The 17,304-nt window shown below is 37.2% G+C and overlaps 1 protein-coding gene across 20 annotated transcripts in view; it reads right to left on the bottom strand.

The window, feature by feature from the left end:
- The window catches only part of PARD3 (par-3 family cell polarity regulator), a 452,171-nt gene that overhangs the window by 125,420 nt on the left and 309,447 nt on the right, over nucleotides 1–17,304 (bottom strand). For all 20 annotated transcript variants that reach the window (XM_039380698.1, XM_039380695.1, XM_039380704.1 and 17 more), the window contains one exon: nucleotides 13,760–13,976. In XM_039380698.1, coding sequence (XP_039236632.1) covers nucleotides 13,760–13,976 — 217 coding nt within the window. The remainder of the gene's footprint in view (nucleotides 1–13,759; nucleotides 13,977–17,304) is intronic.

Here is a 17,304-nt window from a genome sequence, read left to right as displayed (position 1 = left end):
ATTTTAAAGTTTGTGACCAAAACTCTTTAATGTTGTGGATTTATTCAAAAAAGAGAGTAGTTATTGACTTGCCCAAAGTTTAAATTTGGTACACTAAGCATGTGCTGCTTGTCATTGAAGAAAGTAGCTCATACCTGTGATACAGCCAAACGAATCCACTCTTTATATCTATCTATCTATCTATCTATCTATCTATCTAATCTTAATGGGCAACATATCCTTACATTGCTGTGATTTAAATGCTCCTGTCCCACCTCTCTGACAGAATGTGCCCATCATTACTGCAGTGCACTATTCTAAAATGCAGTATTGCGCAGTAAGATGTTAAACTGTAATTGAAAAACTGTAAATACAAACTGGGAAAAAAAATAAAGCCTCACTTGCAAAGTAAAGAGCAAGCTCCTGAAAAAATTTGAGTGAAGGCCTGCAGTATGTTAACCTGTCTTTCACAGACTGCACCCACAAAAGCTGACATACAATCCTCTACTTCGCAATACATAATAGGATAACAATATCCCATACATAGGGATAACAAAAAATTCCCAAATTCTAAGCAGCAGCAGCAGCCACTATTAACAGGTGTCTGACAATCTAAAGTACAATGTTGTCCTTCTTCTATAACATAAGTAACTTCTCTTGGTCAAAGTAAAATGCTACATGCCAGTGCACTGGGTGCCATGTCCAGCCCACCATCTCTCACTCACACTGTGCCAAACAGGTGACACCACCTTATACCCCAGCACTCCCCCCCGACAACTGCTGCCCTGTAACTATGCAGCAAGGTGGGTACACTTCTGTTGTTGCATTTGTCACACTCCACAGAGGACTTTAAAAATTGTGGACCAATTTAGGTGCTAACAATATTACATCGTCTGCCTCTAATTACCAGTGTCCACTAAGAATGCTTAGAGAGAACGTTTAAACCATGGCTACTCTTCAACACATTCTCTTCTCAACTGTACTTCTAATTCCTGCTCTGTTCATTTTAATGCATTATTGTTTCCAAATACAATGCTTCAAAATTGCAAATTATGTCTGGCTGAAGGGCTGATTATGAGAAATCCTATCACTTCTGCCTCTGCGTGAATAACTCTGATAATAATGAGTGATTGATTGAGCTCCAAGAAGTCCAAGTGATGAGAAGGGTCAATTTGAACATTTTTATTAGCTTCTTTTGTTAAATCTAACACTTTGCCAGGCCAGAGACAAATACTGCATCTGGTTACCGTGATTTTTTCCAGCCCTACAGAAGTATAATTTAGAAAATGGGTACTGTTCTAAAGGCAGACCTTATAAGAAATGCTAATGAAACATAAAAATCCACCCATTCTACTGGTCATCAAGAGATGGTCAAAGTAAAAGAAAATAAAAAGAAAAAGTTACAAGGAAAATTTGCTACAATATTTTCCTGGCAGAAAAGGAACAAAAAATCCCTCAGTAATATGAAGAGTCATCGTAACTCCATTTTACAACCAAAATGTTCACTTGATACGTATAAGGTATGGCCTGCCTTATGTAAACATGAGCTACAACATAAAAGTCACTAAAAATGCTTGCTAAGCACATGCAACAGCAGAGAAACGAGGACAGAAATGTAACACACAAGCTAGTTAGACCAGGAAATTGCAGTAACATTATTCCAACAACTGAAGTCTTGCAGTCTAGCAGATACTCTGTATAAAATCAGCAAAAGTTAACATAGACATATAAAACATTAATCAAACTAGTCACAGTTTATCCAGAAGCTTCCAAAGATTAAAATTTCCCTACAGGTCTCATTACTTAGAAATGTTAATAAGTCAGTCAGCACTTTTTCTGTCAATTACTAAAAATCTTTGTTCATACACATCTCCTAGAAAATAACCTCTGTAGAGTAAATTAAACAATAGGTGGTGTATCTATATTTTTAGCCTCCTTCATGTATTTACAATTATAGGAGGTAGGAAAGCCCCAGACAATATTCAGCAGGAGACAACAGTCAAGAGTGTAAGATCTGTAGGACAACTCTAACCAGAATATCCCTAGAGCCAGACAAGTGTGCAGCTGTCATTCTCTTCTCAGAGGATGCCTACAATGCCAAAAAACAAGTCCCCTTGCTGAGTCACAGCACCCCAGTGCTGATGGCTGCAGGCTACAGCTTAGGGTCTCCTATTTTGTTCTGGGTTCCACAGTGCCACCCAAGTCTCCTTACGGATAAAAAAATAAAGCTTAATTCTAAACCCAAATAAATAATACTAATAGGACACTTTTACAAGGTCCTTTAGAGTACAATTAATTTAATGCCCTTGAAGTGTTCAAGGCCAGGTTGGATGGGGCTTTGAGCAACCTAGTCTAGTGGAAGGTGTCTCTGCCCATGACATGGGGGTTGTAACTAGATGATCTTTAAGTGCCGACTCAAACCATTCTCTGACGCTGTGAATCTACATTATAATAAAAAGCAGAGAGAAAAAATAACAAGCACATTAATTTGAAAGTTTGTTACAAAGATAGAGCTAAGGCACAGGACTTAGCCTGAACCAAGGCTCTGGTTAGTAAGTGTTAACATGCTGCTGCTGGCTTCACATACCTCTGCCTGTTCTATCAGCTGATATTTTGCCCTGCGGCATGAAAATTTAGTTTACACATGCAGTATCTTCTGGGTGGAAAATGAAGAGCAAGACTTTGCACTGCAGCATCACCACTGGAACAAACCATCTCTGGAGTAGATGCATTAAGACTCAGGTGGATCATTGCTGGGAAGGCAGTCTGGCAGCAAGTCCCTGCAGCAGCTGGTGTCAGGGCTTGCCCAGAGCTACCTGGAGCCCTGGAGATGCCTGGCATCCTGCAGCTGCCAGTACTCAGAGCCTGAGCTGTCTTCATGGTAACTGAAGTTGAAATAACTATATCAATTGTGATTTATACACCAGTGATTATTTTAGGGTGAAGCTGAGAGTAGAGATTTGTTTCAGGTTGCAAAGATGCACAAAGCAGGACTTGCTTGGGACTGACTATAGGCAAGAGATGTGGGGTGGTGAGTTGGTTTTTTGGTTTTTTTTGTTCCAGTCACCTAGCAGAGAACATCTCAGAGCTGGACCAGCCCCATACACACCGACATTTTTTTCTGATTTGTACCTGCTCAGGCACTATAAGAAACAAGTGACTAGGCCTATATTTATTTAGAAACCCAAACAGACGATGTTTAAAATAAACCTAATCTTGATATCAAAGATATCCGATTCCTGAGATGCTCTTCTCCAAATGAGATCACCTCTGCTCATGCCCAGTGCTGCACAGTATACAGCAATTATCACTGCCATCTCACTATTTATTCTGAATATATAGCCCAAAATAAATCTTAAAGAAATATAACAATGAAAATGGCACTGAGTCTTCACATTTCATTCACCTTAAATAAATACTTTCTTTGGGATTATAAAAGGCAAACAGAATCAGCAAAGTATTTGGAGCTCCACAGATAATATCAGGACTCCTAACAGTTTCAGATTATTAAATTGTTGGTACCCCTACCTGCTCAGCAACATCAGAGAAAAGAAATACTTTAATTTTAACACTACAGCTGAAACTCCTGCTTGTGCCAGCATGTTGTACTCTGAATTTCAGGATTTAGCACTATGGGTTAAAGACAAAGATAGCATCTATAACAACATTGAGAGATATTTGAGATTTATTTGTGGTATGCTGCTGTTGAAATGTGTAATAGGAGTTCAGCTTGCATTCTAAACACTGTTGGTACACCTGGTGTTGAATACGCTAGAGGCACTTGCAATCGTTATAAAAATATACTACTTTCATTATTGTGGTACTTAAAATTGGTGATAAAGATAAGATTCTAGATGTATTTTTTGTTATTAAATTGTCTTTTTTCAGATCTTGTAGAGGTAACCCATAAACTTCGTTACTGATTAGACACTTTCTTAGCAGGTACGACTTATGACAGCTTATCACAACAAAGAAAATTACATACATTTTCAGTCATCCATCCACCATCCACCCACCTTCAAACTAAACACCAGTATCTAGAAGCTGTAGCATACGTTTTTAGCATACAAATATTTTGTATTTCTACAATACAGGAAACACCACAGGACATCAGAACCCCTGGAGACACTAGCATGGACCAGGCATTATCTTATTTTTAAAATGAGAAAATAGTTTTTCTTCAAAGTTTAAGCAACTTGCCAAACTCCACAAGTTTTTTGTATTGCAAGAACAAAAAACATAAGGACTAACTATGCTGATTCCATTGACAAAGCTAGGTCTATGAAGTTAATATATTGACTGAACTAGCTATTTATAAGAGAATTTCTCTAACAATACCAAGATGCTTTCAACATATAATACAAATCCTTTAAAAGAGTAGTATGTTACCATATTTCTCAAAATTAATCAAGTTCACCAAGTAGTTTCATGAAACCATACTATGGTATTTTTCCTTTTTGGACCAGGAACTATGAGATTGATAACAAAAAAGTCCTGAAAAAAGTAGTAATGTGTGTAGAAACTATGAATTTATCGTCTGCAGAAGGAAACATTTCAAAATTTACTGTTAATTACATCATCAGCTAGACCAAACATACACTGTAAAAATAGCTCTTGAAGAGAATTCATTCCAGCAGGGTCTATTTCACAAACATCTACAGCGTTTTCTTGCACTTTTGCTTATTGTAAGTTTGCACAGAAGTAGTAAAATTTAATATGCTGTGGAACACTACATTAACTACTGAAATGTTATAGTACGTCAAAAAGGTCTACCGCTACTTTGCAAACATGCTTACTTGAGTGCCACAAAATACTGACAAAATGAGTCAGATCTACCGTGGTGCTCTGCAATCAGGCCTATGCACTTGAAATGTAAAAGCAGCTCCTTGATAAAAAAGTCATTCTACACAATCTCTAAAAGACATCTTTGTATATGACACAGTACAGATTTTGTTAGTATTTTGGAATTAGGTAAATATACCCCAAATCATCACTAATAGGACAAATTGCCCAGAACAGAATATACATACATCAAGCACAAAGGCACTGTCTCAAGAAATCCCTGAGCTGCAGATCACTGAAAGCCTGGAAGACAGACCTGGGAAGAACTGCCTTACGGTCACCTAGTTCTTGTATCTCATCTTTGGGAGCAACTACCGATCATGTCAGAGGCGAAGTATTGGGCTACAGGGACTTCCCAGGTATCCTTCAACTCTGTGCACCCAAATTCTTATGCTCTTACATTAAACTCTAAGGAATCTACCAAACATGAAAGGAATTAAAATTAACCTTTTCTCCCCTTCCAAAAGTAAGATTAACTTCCTTCATTTATGATTGGCTGAACCACAAATGCCTGAGGTTTTACTAGATATCTATACTTTGGGATGAAAATGAAAAGTATCAGCATTAATACAACACAAATTGTATGTATGTATTTAATTAAAAAACAGGTGACATTTTCTGGCGTAGCATGAAAGAGTGGAAAGGAAGATTTCTGTCAACTGTTTCTCAGTTCCACAGAAAATAATTACCTTTTCTAACTCAGTGGATCATATTAGACACTATTAGTACCATATCAGCCAATCAAGCTTAGTATCCTAATAGTTGCCATTCCAAGACAACTTGGAGTGAGACGCTTGGAAGCCCAATAAAAATAACCTCTTTATAGATAACTTCTTCCTTAACACTAAGCATGCCATGACCTGCTCACAGTCACAAATACCTGCATAGCTGCATTGCTTCCTATACCCTTGGGGTCCTGTGAGGGCAGCAAGGTGGGTAATACCCACCTTGATAGGTGGGTAATCACCTATCACAGAAGTCCTTTAAAATTTAAACGTTTTGGATGACAACCTTATTGCACATACACATGCTCTTGCTTTATGAGAAGGATAAGTACAAGTGGATTGATTTATATTTTTTGTACCAGCAATTATTCAGTGTATCTTATTCCTATCTTCTCTTACCAGGGACAAATATTTTTCACCAGAAGAGTGGCTAAGCACTGGAACACACTGCTGAGAGAGGCTGCTGACTCTCCATCCTTGGAGATATTTGAAACTCAACTGGGCATGACACTCAGCTGATGAAATGTTAAAGCTGGACTGCTGTGAGCAGGAGCTGAACCAAGCAGGGAACCCTTCCTGCCCAAATCACTGTAAGAGTGTAGTATTTTCAGTATCTCTCCAGCTCCTCCTAATTCTACCTTTTTTTTTCCCCTCTGTAAGAAGTCATCAACAGATTCAAAGTGGGGGAAATACTACTTGCATACCTCACGGGAACTGTGTTCCTAATATTTCCTTCTCTCTTACTGTTTCTACGAAACTCTTGTTCCTCTTATTTTTCCCTGCAATAAAAACTTAAAAGCCTAAATAAGCCCTCTGAATGCCTTATACCTACTACACGCATTCAGGGAAACATGAGGGCATGCCTTATACCCACTACTATCATACTACACTTAGGGAAATATGGGAACTGACTGCCTATTTCTATGCCGGTATATTCTATTCCAGCAATCACACACTTTGCCATTTATCCCCACTTTGCCATTTTCACTGAAGTCTTGTATAATTCTGTCTTTAAGGACTATTTCTCTGCACAATAGTGGGGCATATGGACATCTTAACAGGAAGCATCAGCCTGCCAACACACTGCAAATAGAGATCATTGCTCCCGGGAAGTGAAACACTAGTAAGTTGGAGCTTTGCCTTTTAGAAAAGGATCAGCTATTCTGCAGCTGCCAGCTTAAGTACCTCAAGAAACTATGACTTAACAGCCTATGTCATCTCAGCTATAAAATATATTAAGTTGCATTCATTTACCTCTAAGACAACATACCTATTCCTGTTTTTAAACACGATTTTCAAAGATGACTGCTTTAAAAACATAATCTACAGCATCCATGATGTATATACAGGTGCTATCATTAGTGAATTAAACCTCCTCCAAAGAATCTTTCCAACAGACAATGAAACAAATGTCATTAATTGAGCTTTCCACCTAACAAATACTTCATGTCTCAAGACAGTATTTATTTACAATACTTTGTTATGGACTAGTGCACTGCCTGGTTAGTCTTCAATTATCACATCAGGTGGAGGAAAAAATCCTTTTTCTATATGAGCTTAAACTGAAATTGACTTTAAATCTCTGAACTGTCAACAAATTCTTCCCTGAAAAGGCTGGCTTTGCAGAGATTATAAAGTAGGTGTCATCCTTGACACTTGCGTTCTATATTCATCCAGCCATCCTGGAAGAGAAGTGTGCAGAACGCCGGGCGGGATGGCAGAGGGCTCAGTTGTCACCCTGCCTGCCTCCCGCACTTGCTTTGCAGGCAAAGATGGTGTCAAAGGTGTCAAAGGTTCTCTATTTAAAGTCGCTGACAAGCAAAGGAAGAACACTGGGAGAATATGTTAGCAGCCACTATGAACTCGTGTCTAGTAACAAGTCATCCTGACGCTTACTTCTGGATGTTGGAAGCAAAAACCCTGATCCTATTGAAATTTAAAAAAAAAACAACCAAACTCTCAGACACTATACCCCCATCAGATTTACAAGTTCAAGATTTACTCTGGGAAAATCCAGTGTTACGAATACACAGAGCAAAGCCCTGCTTTCTGTCAGAGTGACAAACTAGAAAGCCACATGCGATTATGTTAATCTCCCACTTCAAATCTCCCTCGCACAATTGCATACCACTGCTTTCTGTGTTTCATTTAAAAGTCATAGAGTTTACTAACCACTTAATGAAGCTGCATTCCTTAAATCCCTGACAGATTATGTGAACCTTGTTTGGTTTAGAAACATAAATTTGCCATTCCACTGCCCCCTGCCCCAGTGACAACTTAGTCAAAAGCCGGTGTTCTTGGGGCTGCAGGCAATGAAACACGTTTCCTCAAAGGAACAGATTCCATCAAGCAGCAGGAAACAGGAAGGCGAAAAAGTGCAGAGAGGAAGGATGGAGCATGGTTTGCCTTTCCAAAAAGAAAAGCTTTTTCCAATAAAGCTTATCTCTTTCCGTCCCTAATTTTTAATTGGAAAGAAGGAAGTGAAGAATATGCAAATGCTTTGAAAGACACTTGTAAGAGTCCTGGGTGACTGTCCATCAAAGATCACAATTTGCTGCATGGCTGATTTCATGTGACTTTTCTAGTGCTGTGTGTCCCAGTGGCCAGGTGAAACTTTGAAAACAGATCAGGACAAAGTAGCCCAGAGGAGCACAGAAAAAATGCCATCAACAGTATCAAACTTGCAGCCAGGAGAAGTGTGCTCCTCCGCCTAAGTCTGAAAGGACATCCTGCTTAGATCCTGCATCTAGGATTATAGCAGGTTGTGCATTTTCTAGCTGGTGGCAGAAGAGGGGAAGCAGATGTGGACTTAATGATAGTTGTGCCAGCTGGCTTGTAATAGTAGCAAGCAAAAACCAGAGCACAAACAGCCCCAAATTCCATTTACCTGACCAACGACCCAGCTCAGTGTTACTGATGAAAGTCTCAGCACAAGCACCACAAGCTGTCAGCGATGTTCTCATATGAGCATTAGCAAAACCAGGCACAATTCAGTGTGTGCACAACAACCTTCCAAGCTTGAAATGATACAGCTGACGGGTGTTTAAGCACTAACCTCCTCCTCTGTGTTCTGAGTCTTAAGATTTATGGCATTTTGGTCCATGAGCAGAGCACTAAAGAAAAAAAAACCACTGACTTTCGGAGCTCATTCCCATGTTTTCTATTAAGCCTGTACATCGGTGTCATTCACCAAGATGAAGTCCTATTAGTCATGCTTCCAAGGAAAATGTCATCATTGCTGCTTCTTAAGCTACTGAATGATAGAAGTCAGACCACAGATTTTGTTTTATCAAGTTTGAGGTATTTTCCAGTCCTGCTGATTAGGGTATAATTCAACAGTATTTTACATAACTCAGTACCTTTTAGTCTTATGCCTGTTTAAAAATCTGAAGATTGTTATTAAATGAAAGAGAAAGAAGGCAATTACCAAATCAGCGCCGTAACCTTTGTGATTTGCTTTTCATCTCCTCACAGCTATTACAATGAGAAAATTTAAATGAAAACCAGAATAGGCAATACAACTAAGTCATGTAACAAGTAACAGTAATCTATGTAGGTTATTCTCCCAAATGCCTAGTCAGAGGTCTCAGATGGCTAATACGGTTGAAATGTGTAATTCAGGGCTACAAATAGTATGTTTATAAATCTAGACATGTCCAGTACACCTTGGAAGCAGCTGTGTGGGGTTAAAAAAAAGCCAACAGTATATCGGATTTCAGCTAAACAAGGTTGCAAACTGAATTATCTATTTCCTCTCACAGAACTGGAAGATACAACGCTGCAAGGCTCCCAGTAACCATTTTAAATGTAATTAAATCTAATTAGGATTAGAATTTAATGCTAATCTGGTAATATTACATTTGCATTGGTTATTCAGTGTATCGATTTACCCACCTGCATGCTACAATAGTTAAGATAGGAATTAAAGATCAGTTACCATACTGACTTTACATCTCCATCAACATTACAGGCCAGATCCTAAAATACACAGCCTCTGATACTAAAAACACCTATGCACAGGATTACTTTTAAGCATGCTGTCTTGTTCTGTGAACACATACACAGTGTTTATGTTCTCCATTGAAAAGTCATGTTTAGATATTAATTCCTAAATTAATCCTTAGGTATTAATTCCTACAGTAGAAAATGTATTTATTTCATATAACATACTTATCCACAAATGCTTCAAATTACATTACATCTATTTCATAAGCAACCTCCAAAACTGATGCAGACATTTCTTGCTTAAACTTAAGGTTAAGATACAATGTCATATTCCCCATCTTTTGTTCTCCTCAGCTGCTCCCCACATAACTCAAACATACCGTATGTATTTTAAAAGCCATTTTTCTCCGATCATATCACGGTTTACTTGTTTCTGTAGTTTTTTATTATCAGGCAGTGAGTGACTGTCTATCAGTATTTTCAGCAAGACATGACCAGCTAGCTTGGCCTTCCTACTATTCCCTTTCCTGCCCTTAGAAACCCAGAGCTGCTTCTTTCTCTTGTTATTCTCAATGTCTTAACCGTTCAGTTTCTTCTAAAGATGTTATTCCTCAGACACATCCTTTCCTGAGACTGACCACTTGCTGGACATATTTTATCTATCATGAAACTCACCAATGAGAGTCCCTCATTCCCAGTAAGAGTGTGGCTGTCTACTTTCTTTCAAGTAAATTTAATTCCCAAAAAAAGTGATATAAACACAGTGATACCACTGTCTTACAGAAATGCAGTTCAGGGATGACGACAGAGGAAAACTGTATGTAGCTTGAGGAAGCTGGGAAAGATGTGGAGCTATCACTTCTGTTGCCTATATTACTTCACCAGTCTAGTCACTCATCTAGCAACTATATCCAAGCTTGTACACTGGGAATAAGGATGAATGAACTACAGGGATCATAAGTGATCAGCAGCACAGCAGATGTGTCATTTCATCATCATCCAAAATCTATGAATATGAACATCTCAAAGCTCTCTTTCTTACATCTTGAGGGGATCTACTTTCATAAATGAAAATACTCTGTACATGACAGGTGCAAAAGGAGGGGAAAAAAAGGCAGCATACATCGTTTTTCTCTCTCGGGAGAGGAATGTCAAAGAATCGCACAACATAAAAATCTATTAAATTGATGTACACCTACCAGTGCTAATTAGAGGCACACTTTGAAACTGTTCGTAAGGCAGCACTACAATGACTTATTTATCTGCTGATTGTTTTTGTCAGGTTGATTTTTATCAAGAAACAAAATCTCTACTTAAAAATAAACAAAATCAGACTCGGAAAAGAGTAAACATATTTCATATTGCACTTGGAAAAGTATATAGATTTTTATAAACTTCTGATGTCAAAACATATCCACTCAAGCTTTCTTAGCAGTGAAAGAAAAAAATTAGCAGAATTTCATATCAGCTTCCCAAAGACTATTTGCTCAGCTGGCCGTGGACATGCAGGCACCCTCTAGTTATCAACAATGGAAAAGAAGGAATTGCACAGCATCCCACAGGCTACAGGATTTGGCACATTCAAGGGTCAAGACAGGAATGATCCAACTGTTCAGGTAAAACAAATATACTCAGGTGTAAGCAAAACACTGCAGCACCTGCATCTCCTCCGATAGACCAATATTTCTGTTCAACACTTTTCTAGGCTTCTGCCCTGTTTTCATCTGTGAAGAGGAAGAGACTTCTCAGCCAAATGAAATAATTAAATAACCTGTTCTATGCTGAAATGTCAGTTTGAAAAAAGAAATACACACATTCTCAGACAGATTTATTTCACAGTGAGAAGGGTGAACTTTCAGACTGTCCACAGCCCAGTGTCAGCAAAGGTCCTTTGGAAATCATGGGAGTTGTGTGTGTCAGAGCTACACAGTTTTGCAGTTTTCAGTTCTTCATGATTATGTCAATCCTCTTTACTATGTTTGATACAAGCAGTAAAACAATGGAAGTGTTTAAAAGATTTACTTATGATTTTAACTCTGAATCATCCAGGAATTTCTTGGAAATGATGACTAGATGCCAAAGGATAAATGGGTTCTGTACTGGGAGTTTCCATCTCCCACTACGGTTTAATGAAGATCCCAATAGCAAATCCTAAAATTTTAACTTAAGGCAAGGAGACTTATTTTTATACATCACAGAGGCTCCACTTTATGAGCTGCTAGTTTCCAGATAGGCAACAAAAAGCCCTTTGGTTAAATACAGACACTGGAATAAAGTGTCAGTTAACAGTAATTTCATCCAGCGAGTGTTTTTGCCTATACATTCTAATGAAGAAAGATTATTTTAAGATTAGAGCACTGAAAAGGAAGAAAAAAATTGAAAAAGGAGGAAAAAAGAACGACAAAGAAATCACAATGTTGCACAGAACCAAAACATCCAATTATGCTTTGATCCTGGTTTGAATTTTAAATGTTACTGTCATCGTTATTTTCTATCACACAACTTCTTTCAGTGACTACTTGATATCTATGATATATGTCAAATGTACAGAAAACAAAGCATGTTATAGGTAGAAGTAGTAGCTTATCTTGCAGACATAACAAAACCCATCTCTCAAACATTATTGAGAAACCTGTCAACAAAGCAAATCAAGCACCAAGTGGAAATGAGACATAATGCTTAATTCCCTCAATCAGCATTTTCTTGCTTGGCAGGAACACCTCTCTTGGGTGGGCTGACAAGGTGCAAGCTAATTTACAGATCCAGGAGGAGTCAACTGCATCCAGATAGCACTGCTCCCAGTGCTAATTAAGAGGAGACTCAAAAGTAAAGTTCACTTGGAAATGGTAGTGAGGGAAAAAAATAACTGAAGAAAATGTTGACTGTTATGAAGAGCAAACAACAAAGCAATCGTCAGATCTTTCTATCAATTAAATTACTGTTGTTTCCAGATTAAAGATTTCAGAAGTATTATATCAAGCATACAGAAAAGGTTACTTGTCTGGACCACGGAGCTGCCCAAGCTTTCTAGATTGCTGTAAACACTTTCTGAGTGAACTCACAAGATAGCATTCAAAGCGCCCAGCAAGCAACAACTTAGAGCCCATAGAATTTATCATGTATAATGTGCCTCAATTTTACCTGTCATTTCTGCTGTATATAAATGGCAAAGAGTGCAGAAAAGAACCAGTCAACATTTTATATCTCCTATCTTCCACACTCTCCTGGAGTGGGGTGCAGTGTTCCACTTCATGAACTGCCCTCATAATACGATTCACAGTCACAGAACAATTCTCAAGAACTATGCAGTTACAACACAGGTTCAACTAATGTTTTACAGGATAAAGAAAGTAATGGAATGAAAGTTAACTGAAGCTCTCTTTACATGTTTTCAGAGCAGAGTCATTAATAAATCTTTAAAATAATACTGGTACCTCACCCTTAAAATTAAATAATGAAAAAATTAATACACCAAACAAATGCTGCGTTGATATTGGTTGTTTCTTCAAAATATATTTACTTACTCTAGTTAGCTAAAAGAAAGACTGACTTTCTTGCTCTCTCACCCCTTCCCATAAGTGATCAAAGGTGTTTGTCATGCTTCCCCATTTACCCACAACAGCAGGGTGTCCCTCAGCAGTCTGCTCCTTTCAGATTACTTATATCTGCTGGAGAGACGACTCCTTTACAAAGAACTATGTCTTTGGTAAAAATCAGTCACTGACCCATTCTCTATGGGTTCTCAGAGTACACAATCTTATTTAGATCCTCTTTTTCTTGAGAGGAGCATGCTGGTTTTCAGTCTCAAACTGATTCATCTCTTTCAATCATGCCTCCATGATACCAACAGTCTTAATAGTAAAGCAAAGAAAAACATTCATTTAGTAACACATAAGCTTTGGGTACACTATTTAAAAAGAAAAAAAAAAAACAGAACCCAAAATGGTTTAACTTATCAAAGGATATGTGCACGACTTAGACATCACTAAAGACTCTTTGCAACACCAAGTAGTTTGTGGTTTAAAACCATTTTTTCCTTTGTCTTTCCTTTCCTTTGGCCTGCCAGCCATCCCCATCTCTTCCGTTCTGAGCTGCTTCCCTTTCATGACACCACCCATAGGCTCAAAAATTGAGAGATGGGCCTATAAAATCCATGTATGTATTTGCATAGTAAATTATGGCCTCAACAAAAATTCACAGTATAATGAATAACTAAAAGATGAAACTTTTTTTATAATTCATTCTATATTTCATTGCAAAGTACCTACCTGAACATGTCTCCTAAGCCTTTCAGCATTCCTTTCTTTGCCTTAATTTTATCCTTCTCTTTATCTCGATCTTTCTTCTTTTCCTTTCCAGCTTTTTTTCTGTCACCTTTATCTTGGCTTCCATTCATTTGTCTCTCCAATGAGTGGGATGGCTGGTCACTTGCTGTGGACACAGATTCTCTACCAGATCTTGAGCTCTCCTCTGTGTCTTCCTCCACTGAAAGCACATATTAAGAAACATCAGTGGGATAAGAACAAACAACAAGGGTAGGTTTTTTGGTATATTCCATAAAGTATTTTGAAGCAGGATATATGCAAACCACAATATACTCATATTTTTTTAAAAAATCAATATCTGCTCACATAGGAGTTTCCAAGGATGTTCATTAGAACTACAAAAGTACTAAAAGCAAGGAATTCACCTTTGCAAATCTCTGAAAAACATGATTTGTACTTTGTGGGTACTCTGAATAATGTGTGGATTAATAAAGAGGATTAGCAAAGCGATGTTAATTGGCCCATTTTGTTTCAGTATCTAAATCAGTTGAGGAGAGCTTTAGAAATATCTGCAAGAAGAAACAAGAGCAGTGCAGCATGCCTTGTCGGTAAATTCTTAGTCATACTCTCATAAAAATATGAAAGTCATTAAGGAGTGTTAATCCTCAACACAAGCCTTAAGACTTTTTCTTCTTCCACAAGTAACATAATAGTTTTGTTATGCTACTTCATTTCCTGGAGCCATTTAAAACACATCATGCACTATGATTTTTATTTTTGTTGCTATTCTTGGTTGAGATGGGGTGGCCTGGGAGATTCAGGTGGGGAGATTTCACCCAGCGGAACAAGTAAAATCCTTTAAGGACAGATAAAGTGTTCATTCTCTGTTTCTAATCCAAGACCAAGACTCCTAAAGTATACCCAAGGTTAGATTTAACAGAGCACATGTAGTTCAGAAAGTTTGAAAGAAAAATGACCAAAAGAAAAAATCCATTAAAAACCTGAAAACTCTTCAAGGAGTTTAGTAAGAAAAAAATAAACCACTTCAAGCTGGTGGGTCAGAATCCTTCACTGTATGGCTAGTGAAGCTGTGACTTTCCATGAGCTCCAACATTTCATATCATCACATTATAAGTAGGGCTGCAATCATCTCTCAGTTTTCCAATAGACAGCACAAAGCAGCAATTAGGATCACAGATGCATACTTAGTCCTGTCTCCTGTAGCTCTAATGAATACAAAGGCTCCAAACAACTTCTGGCAGTAGAAGTTGAAAAATAACATTTTGCTTTATTATTGTTATTATGTTTACTTATTACTATTTATTAGAATTACTAACTATAATAAGAATAAATTATTTGTTATAAATTATTTATGTTACTATTTTCATATCAAGCCAGTATAGTTACAGACAGCAGGCCCAAATTCAAATGTTCCCATCCCTAGTCGAGCATGACCCCTGACTGTGTACTTGCCTGTCTAAACCTTGACCAAAGAACTGACTTTAAGCACAAAAGTCACATAGATCACAGAGTCTATGGAAAAGAAAAAAACTTCTGCACTCAATAAGATTTGGAAATGGGCAGAGGTTATAGAAGGAAAAAAGAATAATTTTTTCATTTTCCTAGTTTACCACTTCTTAATATTATTCCTGCTAATATTACTCAAGATCTCAGCAACTGTTCTATAGCCAACAGAAAAGTATAATTCTTTAGAAATTTCTCATATATGGACTACTGTAGATTGTAAATTTGCTTTTCTTAGTCATCATTCATATTGACCTTAAGAGTAAATCATTGAACCTGAAAAAATCTACAAATCACTGACTGAAAGCCATTCAATATCATCTCATTTCTCTCTCAGACACTTGCTTGTGAGATACTTTTTATTTATTAGTATTGCAATCCACTGTCCAACAGACTTAGTACTTATTCACCAAGTATCAAGATTTCTGTAAATATTCTCCATCACCAGAAGATCACGTAAACATATTTCAAGAAAAACATTCCATGTCAGATATATCTCAACACTAATAACTATTTTTGAATCTCAACTAGTACTCTGAAGTACAAACCACCAAGAAAAAAAAAAAAAAAGGAAAAAAACCCCAAAACCAAAACAAGGTCAGGTCTTGGCATTTAATGTTAACTTGTCTTCAGGACTGCTATGAGTAAAGCAGATGATACACCTTTTCAAATGTAGACACAGTTTTAATATTCATATAACTGTATTTTATGAAACTAATAGGTCCTATACATGCCTCTGTACTAGCTGTTCTTGTACCTTTTTTGGTCACAGCATTTCTTAATCAGTGTCTGGAATGATATTTAGTTATTATTAAAAGAGTTATAGAAAAACACTTTGAAATAGAGATGTTAATTTTTTTGCACATTAATTTATAGCTACAATCTGTTCCAGTTAAAACCAACTAGACATTTAAAAGATTGTACTTGCAAACGAATATAATTAGTAAAAAAAAATCCCCTGCATTAAATTTCTGACGAATTTTGAAGTCAACTCTTTACTTGGAACTTCATTGGTAGAATTTTAAAGATGAACCAGTTTTGACCTATGTTTGAGCATATTCATATAACAATACACTATATTAATCATAAATGTATATTGTGTACTGTGCTATGCTGAGTTGCTGAACAAGTTGTCATAACAATGCTTTTGCTTATTATTTATTTTGCATATTCTATGGAGAGAATATTGCCTCCTTTTCCACACTGGTGCTGTGATGTATATTTGTCTATTATACACAGTTTGCTTGCAGTTAGCTCAGTAGCTTAGACTGAGGCCTGTGAACTAGGATGCCTGTCCTCCTGGAGTAAACACTGGTCTCTCTATTGGACTGAAGTGATTTCCAGTTTTCTTGAAAGGACTCAACATGAAAAAATGTGTTTCACTTTAATGCAGCACAGTCATTCCGCAATTAACATACACCTAATTACTAGTGTTTAGAACAAATGCAAATGCTGCTCAATTAAAATTCAAGCCCAGGCTACAAATGAAACTTCTAATTTTTGTTATGTTGTAGTAATGACATTAGGTTATTGCAAAACGCAGAATGTATTTATTTTGGTGCTGTTATTTCCTTCCTTTCCTGCAACCTCCTGTGTCTCCCATTTGGGATGTCGAAGCCAAAAAATTAAATTGGAGTATATTTTAAACATCAATTAGACCTGAAAACTAGTGTCATTTCATGAACCACACTGTGCTACGGAGAACTACACAAACAGGTATTATGAAGCTATTCTCCTAATTAGCCCATAAAATGGAAAAGATGCACATGAGGAATCAAAGCTACTTAATGTGAAGCTATTTTGCCACTAAGCTTCTAGGTCTCTTATTGTGATATTTAATACAGCCCTAGATTCTAGCAATTAAGATTCGGCAAAAGATTAGAAAGGTTTGTCCATCTCTCCCAATCCAAATGCTTTGTTCTCATTCATGACACTAAAGATAAACATTTTGCTTCCAGTCAGCTATTTCAAGTATTAAGAAAAAAAGAACCTAAGACAAAAACAACAAGAAAAATGATCTGTAA

Source organism: Pipra filicauda, unplaced genomic scaffold, assembly GCF_003945595.2.
Source record: "Pipra filicauda isolate LSUMZ 115617 unplaced genomic scaffold, ASM394559v2 scaffold1_size10287979_pilon, whole genome shotgun sequence".
NCBI classification, from domain to species: Eukaryota; Metazoa; Chordata; class Aves; order Passeriformes; family Pipridae; genus Pipra; species Pipra filicauda.
This window is presented reverse-complemented; position numbering and strand designations above follow the sequence as displayed.